The sequence below is a fragment of the Propithecus coquereli genome, unplaced genomic scaffold, assembly GCF_000956105.1.
Source record: "Propithecus coquereli isolate 6110/MARCELLA unplaced genomic scaffold, Pcoq_1.0 Scaffold100, whole genome shotgun sequence".
NCBI lineage: Eukaryota > Metazoa > Chordata > Mammalia > Primates > Indriidae > Propithecus > Propithecus coquereli.
Window position 1 is genome coordinate 860,761 of NW_012133859.1, and position 7,317 is coordinate 868,077.

Sequence of the window (7,317 nt, forward strand, 5' to 3'; positions counted from 1 at the left end):
TATCCAGTTGAATTCTTCAGCAGGTTTTTCTTGCACAACACCAGTTTGCAAGTTGGTGGCTCAGGATAAAGATCTCCCGTGAGACCAGAGAACTACCTTCTTAATACAAAGACTATAAACAACATACTGGCATATTACTACCAAATGATAAACAACTGGTAAATAGTACGCAAATGCCACACTAATTTCTCAGATTTCACTAATTTGTAGTCAGACTTTTTAAAAAATTCTTCCTCTTCCTGACTTAAAAATAAGTCTATTAGAGCCTTAAAGGATTTGCCAAGTAACATAAATTATAAGCACCTAGAAAATGTATGCCATTACAAAATTTTTTCATCTCCATCTTACTGAATATTTCCCCACAAAATATAAAACGCTTTGCATAGTCATTTGTATGACTTCCTCCCTTCATTCCATTTCTCTAATTCTCATTTCTGTCCTGCTTCATTTCCCTGTGACATTTGTCTTTCATTACAAAACTCACCAGGTCTGTATTCCTCCCGGGCTGAGTTAATTTGAATTTCTGTATCAGCAGAAATTTCCAGTTTCTGTGTCACCTCCTCGGCTGTCCTTTTTGTGTTACTCAGGACAACAATGAGGCTCTCGTCTTCCACCAGGGACCCCTGCGTACTTGTCAGGCGGTAAAGCAAATTATCTTCCAGTTCCTTCATCCTTCTCTGGTTTGCAGTTACATCTTCCATCAGATGAGTTCTTTCTTTCTCCAGCTCCTGTTAATTTGCATACATATATTTTCTTCCTTAATTAACAATTATTGTTTGGGCGTTTCTTAAAAAGTTAACCTACATGGCTGTTCTCAAGCTCCTGTACTCTATTTATCATACTTGACTGCAGGAAATAAGGACATCAAAAAAGGAGAAGAATTAGCAAAGAAAGGAAAAATAGGTGCCAAACAACATGAAACATGCTAAAAAAAAAAAATTACCCAAATCCTTTTTATCAGCTATTGATTTCCTAAAGTCGAATCAGTTTCAAGTGATTTTTGTGATAATATTTAACATTATAAACACAAACCACATTTGTGGGTGAAATATATTTGAAGACAAATATACATGTCTGTGATTAAATATGTTTACTTCTCTTTAGTTTCTTGTTTAAAAGAGCTCCACTGCTGTTTGAATGTGGTTAATACGGAACTTGCTAGTTGAAATAGTATCCGATTCTGTGAACAGCCACTTTCCAAAAACTTAGACAAGCAACTTCATCTGCTACTGCAGGTAAATTTAAATTGAAAATCTCCTTGGCCTGGAAAAATGCTATTCTCTCCAAGAGAAGGGAAGTGTATCTTCTCTGAAGGACCTTTACAGATACCTGAGAGAGGGAGGCTTTGGAAGGCTATTGTCCTTTTGGCTATTTCCTCCTCTTGGCAGCTTGGAGAGGGGAGACAGAGGAAGAGAAGGAAAGAAAAGACAGGGCTGGCAAGGGTGGGAGAAGGAAAAGTGTTCATGACACTGAACAAGCCGCAGGAGGCAGAAAGCCCAGAGGCCAGGGACAGCAGAGAGAATACGCTTCCGGTTCCAAGTCAGACTGTATGTGGACGTCAACTCATTGCGTGAGAGACTCTGCAGAGCTAAAGATTAAAAAAGGGAGAGGTTATTGAGTAAACAGTACTTAAAAAGTTAAAAAGAAAGATATTCATTAGAGAGTTTATTTGAAAAGCTTTCTAAATACAGAGTCATTGACAATTTACCAAAGTCAAACTGCATTAATAATGTATAATTCTTTATTATAAATACAATATGGGAAAACTAGGGTTAAATGCAGGTGAATTAAATAGGAAAATCACCAAAAAAAAAAAAAAGCATTTTCAGCTATTCTGATTGTGACTCAGTGCCACCACCTGGACATATGGTACCAAGCTCAAATTTCTAGAGCGGCTTTAGAAAGGTAAATACATACTCAACAGGGCATTCCGGATGTGGTTCAGTGGGTTTTGTAGATTCTACTCCCTACTGAGAGAACCAGAAATCTAGTTATGCAGTGATGAATCACATGAATCATATCACACATAATGGGATTACTCATTGATTACATGATTAACTATGTGATTTACCTTTGTTATGATTCAGTAGGCACAAAAGTATCAAAAGAAAGGAGAAGCCAGACCTAGCCAAAACTGTCCTTCTTAACCATTATGCAAGTTTTTACTTTAATGCTTAATACAATTATTTCTTTATGCATATGAGAAACTTATCCCCATAACTACTCCACAAATTACATCTTGTTTTAAATACTACCAATACGCTGACAACTCCCAAGTTTATCTCAGCTTCTCACCAGCTCCAGATCACACACATCTTCTCAATATCTCTATTTGGACATCTAAGAGACGTCTCCTACTTAGTATCATCAGCAAAACTGACCTTCTGGTTCTCCCTTCAACCTGTCTAACCTCAGCATTCCCTATCCCAGCAAACGGTAACCCCACTCTTCCAGATGCTCTGGGCAAAACCTTTGAGCCCTCCTTGATCTCAAACTCCACAACAAATTCATCAGCAAGTCTTACCATCTCTACTTCAAAATTAGATTCAGAATCTAGTCATTTCTCACCACCTCCACTGTCACCAGCCTGGTCCAAGCTACCGTCATCACCGCTCCCCCTCTAAATTATAGGATCTGTCCTTAACCCCCATGATCTAGTCCCAGCCCTACAGTCAGAATGATGCTACTAAACACACTTCCTCTCTCAAAACCCTCCAATGGCCAATCATTCCACTCATAGTGAAAGCTAACATCCTTACCAAGGCCGATGGGGCTCCACCAAGCTCCCCTTCCCCACTGCTGCTGGGACCTCATTTCCTACTACTCCCCTCCTTCGTTTTGCTCCAGCCACACTTGCTATTCCCTACAGTGGTTTCCAAGCTGGAGTGCATTAGGATCACCTGCAAGCCTTGCTCAGCAGGCCTGGGACAGGGTCCAGGAATTTGCACTTCTAATGTAGTCCCAGGTGATGGAACGCTGCTATTCCAAGCACCACAATTTGAGATCCTCTGCCTTAAACACACAAAGAACTCTCTTGCCTCAGGGGCTTCTGCCCTGGCTGTTGCTCTGTCAGGTCTGTTCTTCTAAGAAACTTACTCTCTCCCTTTCCTTCTAGGAAACTTACTCTCTCCCTTCCTTGAATGCTCCCTCCTCAGTGCAGCCTACTTTGATCACCTTTTTCAAAACTACAGCCCACCACTCACTCCCCAGCTCCCCCTCTCACCATGCTTTATGTTTTCTCACAGTCTTTACCACCTTCTAACATAACATATGACTTACTTATATGTTATGCTCCAGAGATAGTTTGGTTTTTGAGGCTGCTTTGTTCATTGATATATTCCCCAATTCTTGGAACAATGTCTGGTACATAATAGGCACTCAACTAATGCTGTGGAATAGATGATTAAATGCTCTATCTGTTTTCAAACAGATAAGCTGTAACACATAATGAACTGGAAAATCTAGCCTCAGTGCCAGAAAAACAGGCATGAAAATTTGCACTCTCTGAGAACCATGAAGTTAAAAACAAATATTGTAGTAACAAAATCACATGAAGGTAAAGAGAAAAGACCACTGGCCTGTGCTTTATGCTGTGGTCAGTTCGTCATCACTGATTGAACATGTATGGGGGTAGGACCCTACCAAACTCTCAACTCATGCTCCGAGAGCACAGAGTCAGGTCTGAGAACATAAGTAGTTTGAAAAAACAAGAAGGAATTCCCTCTTTAAGCAAAACAAAATTTCAGAACTTGCATCAATTCTTAGTTCTTTGAGATGCAGCTCGAGCAAAGCCTGCTCTTATCATCTTTGCCTCCACCTGTTACCTGGTTACATTTGAAAGCTTCATTAGTGGTTATTTTAATTCATTTATTCACCAGATGAGAATTTCAAATTTCATAAAATGTAGAAATTAGTACAAACAAGTAACATTTAATGGCTGCTATCAAATTTTTTTCATAAGCAGTTATAATAAAAACCCTCACACTATGGTTACACTGGGAAATAAAAGTGATATTAAGTGGAGAAAATTCAAACAATTTTTGATGTACTCATAACTTTTATGCACTATCACTATTATTTCTGAGTTCCTAAAGGTGAGCACTGTGAAGGTCCTCACCTGAAGACAGGTAAGGGAAGGAAGATAAAGCAGTGGAAAGAGTGATGGTTTTACATCAGTGAGACACACGTTTGAATCATAGCTCCCAGGACCTATTAGCTGCATGATCCTTGCCATGTTTTATAACTCCACAAGCCTCTGTTTTTCTATCTGCAAAATGGACATAAACACAGATCATTGAGTGATTGTGAGGATATCACCAGCAATGCAGCTAAGACAGCGCCTGCATTGTGACAGCTGCTCAAAATGTTTCTTCCCTTCCACCCCTTCCCTGGAGTCACTTCCAGCCAAATTTTCAGAAGCATGATAAACACTTATTTGGAAAATAAGTAGTTTCAAAAATCAAGTTAAGAGTTGGCATAAAAATAAATGATACTTTAGAATTTCACATAGTATCATTAAAAGTATATAATAAGGTAGCTGGAAAAGGATAAGAAAGGGGAAGTAAAACGCTATAAGGATGAATGCTTTTGTGTCGGATGGGAACGGGAGCACGGGCTGTCAAATCCAAAGGCAGCACCAAGTCACATCAACCTGCGCCAGGACCTTTATCTTCTGCCAATTTTTTCCAGTTACATAACCACTGCCTTAATTGAGGTTTGACTTCTCATGTGTGGGCTGCTCTAACCATAACTGGTCTTCCTGCTGACTGTTCCTCTGCCATCACCCTCTTTTCTGCTCATAGTCACTCAGAGATCCCCCTCACCTATTTTGAAAGGTCCAAAATTCTCAACATAGTTTGGAAAACCTGTCCTAATCTACATTTCCAATCTCATCTCTACTTGAGAAGACTACAGGAGGGAAGTTAAAATCATGCCTCCATGTTGCTTATGAAAACAATTATTAATAAAATAAACACAGTAGTAATGTATATAATAAGGGGCACATTATTCTCTTCCTTATGGAAAAAATAAGTAAAAATACTGAATATTATTGAGATGGTGACAGGCAATTTAATATCATTGTTAACAAATTTATCAATTAAAGTAACTGCCTATAATTCCCAACGATTAAAATAAAGCTAAGAAGTACATTTCCCCAAAGTTCAAAACTGATGAAAATAAAATGCCCTAAAGTAAATAGTATAATTTAAAGTACTATTTGGAATTACAAAAGCAATCCATGTACTAAATAGAAGACAAGTAGCCAGATACTAGAATACAACAATAGCTATAGGCAAAAGAAAGGTTTTCTGAGAAAGAAAAAGAACAATTGCTGTTTGCTTTTCATACAGGATTAAAAGACTGAAACCCTATTTTTGAAATGGTTTTAGACAATTTTCATTTACATGGCTGATTTAAACATATTTCTATTGAACTACAACTTTAGTTCTACTAATTCACATGAAGAAGATAGTACGTCTTCAAATCAATATGATGGGAATAATGAATCAATACAATTTTCTCTATAAGCCTTTTTGTCCACCAAAGGGATCATCTCTCAGCAGATAGAGAGCTAGATAGATACTCACACACACAGAGATGGGTAAACATTTGTGCTAAGTATTCTATATACTAAGGCTACAATGTAAAAATCTTATATAAACTGTGATGATGCTCAATTTTTTTAAAAAAAATCCCAAAGTGAATAAAGAAAGTACAAGAGTGGTTTGGTAAAATTTCATGAACATGCCATTTATTAATTTAGTTATCAAAATGCAAGTGTCTTAACAAAGAAGCAAATGAAAACTCAAATTATTTGTGAACATAAAATGCATCTGTAACCAAGTTTTTGAAATCTATAAAAGGAAATAAATGGCAGCCTTGTAGAGTTCTCATTTTTAAAGGTGTCACTTGGGCTTCATTACCAAAGATTATTTCTGTTTTGTACCTTACACAGGTAATTAAAATAGAAAGACTAATCCAGAGAACTCAGATTTATTTTTCCTCCACCACCAGTGAGCTGGTGATAACAATGTCTGTTTAGCGCCTTCATTAAATTACTTCCCATGACACTTTCACCAAGCTCAGATCCTTCTACCTCAAAAGGAAAATGCACACACCTGTTTGCTCATCCAGAACTCCAAACAAGGATGATCCCTAACCCTTGCATTGTGTGACCAGTAGAAAGTGTTGATCAATACTGGTATTTTTCTCCTAACAGGCCATAGTTTTCTTTGAGTTTCTGTATTATTCTCTAAGATCAAGGTGAGAGTGAGCCTGAGAGATTTGGTTTTTGTAAAGGAAAGTTGTTGGAGACCCACTGGTTTGCTGTCTGTCCAAAACAGTCTGGATATATCGACTTCTGGTAACACCAGTAGAATGTCTAAATCTACTCACAGGTACATCAGGTAAACAATCAAATATGGCCTTGATGTGAACTTGAATAGCACACACATTTAAATGACTGCCTCAAAGCACACAGAAAAGTGTGAAATCTGTTTGGAAAAAAAATACTTCATTGCATTCAGATGCTTTGTTTTGCATTTGTTGCTGAAGCAAACCTGAGAGTCTAACAGGTGTACAACTAAGCATTCATGAGACCAGATCATGTGTGATAAGAAGGCCCCTCACTGCCCCTGTATTCTCAGGACACTGGACAGCTGGTGAATTTATGGAATCAAAGAAGATTCGCCTTTCCTTCACATGATTCATTACTGCTCAGCACCTCCTAGCAAGAAGAATCAACAGACTGGTGAAGGCATAATTCATCCTGACTGAAGAGACTCACCCTTTTCTTCAGCCCCACATTTCTCAGATGCTTTCCAACATCACCCTCCTCTATCTGTGGGATCTTCCTAGCTTCCAATAGCCCGCCTTGGCTCAATATAATTTTATATTCCTATTTCATATTTATAACCACCCAAGAAGTAATTATTCAGAGAGACTGTACTGCCATTGAAGTTAAAGGAATAATTTGGACTTAAAAGTGTTATATATCTGTGTTCTAAGGTTTTATTCAATTGAGTGACTGAATTATAGAGAATGACCCAAAAGCACCGGAAATCCACTGAGACCCACTTACTACCGCCCGGGCTGAGAAGATGCAGCACCGTGAGCAGCTTCAGGAATATGGTGGAAAGAACAGATGCTACAAAAGAAAAGGTCGCTTGGAGAAAGTATATTACTTAAAATCCATCAATATTAAGTTCTACAGCTTACGTCTTACATCATGAGACTTCACTTTGAGGAAAAATAAATAAAAGTTAGGTGTTGTATTATAATGTGGTCCAGGGTAAAATGACCCTTTATTATTAATTT

At 38.0% G+C, this 7,317-nt stretch overlaps 1 protein-coding gene across 1 annotated transcript in view; it reads right to left on the bottom strand.

Annotated features, from left to right (window-relative positions):
• The window catches only part of DNAH5 (dynein, axonemal, heavy chain 5), a 291,357-nt gene that overhangs the window by 38,975 nt on the left and 245,065 nt on the right, over positions 1–7,317 (bottom strand). The window contains exon 57 of the mRNA XM_012642647.1: positions 485–728. Coding sequence (XP_012498101.1) covers positions 485–728 — 244 coding nt within the window. The remainder of the gene's footprint in view (positions 1–484; positions 729–7,317) is intronic.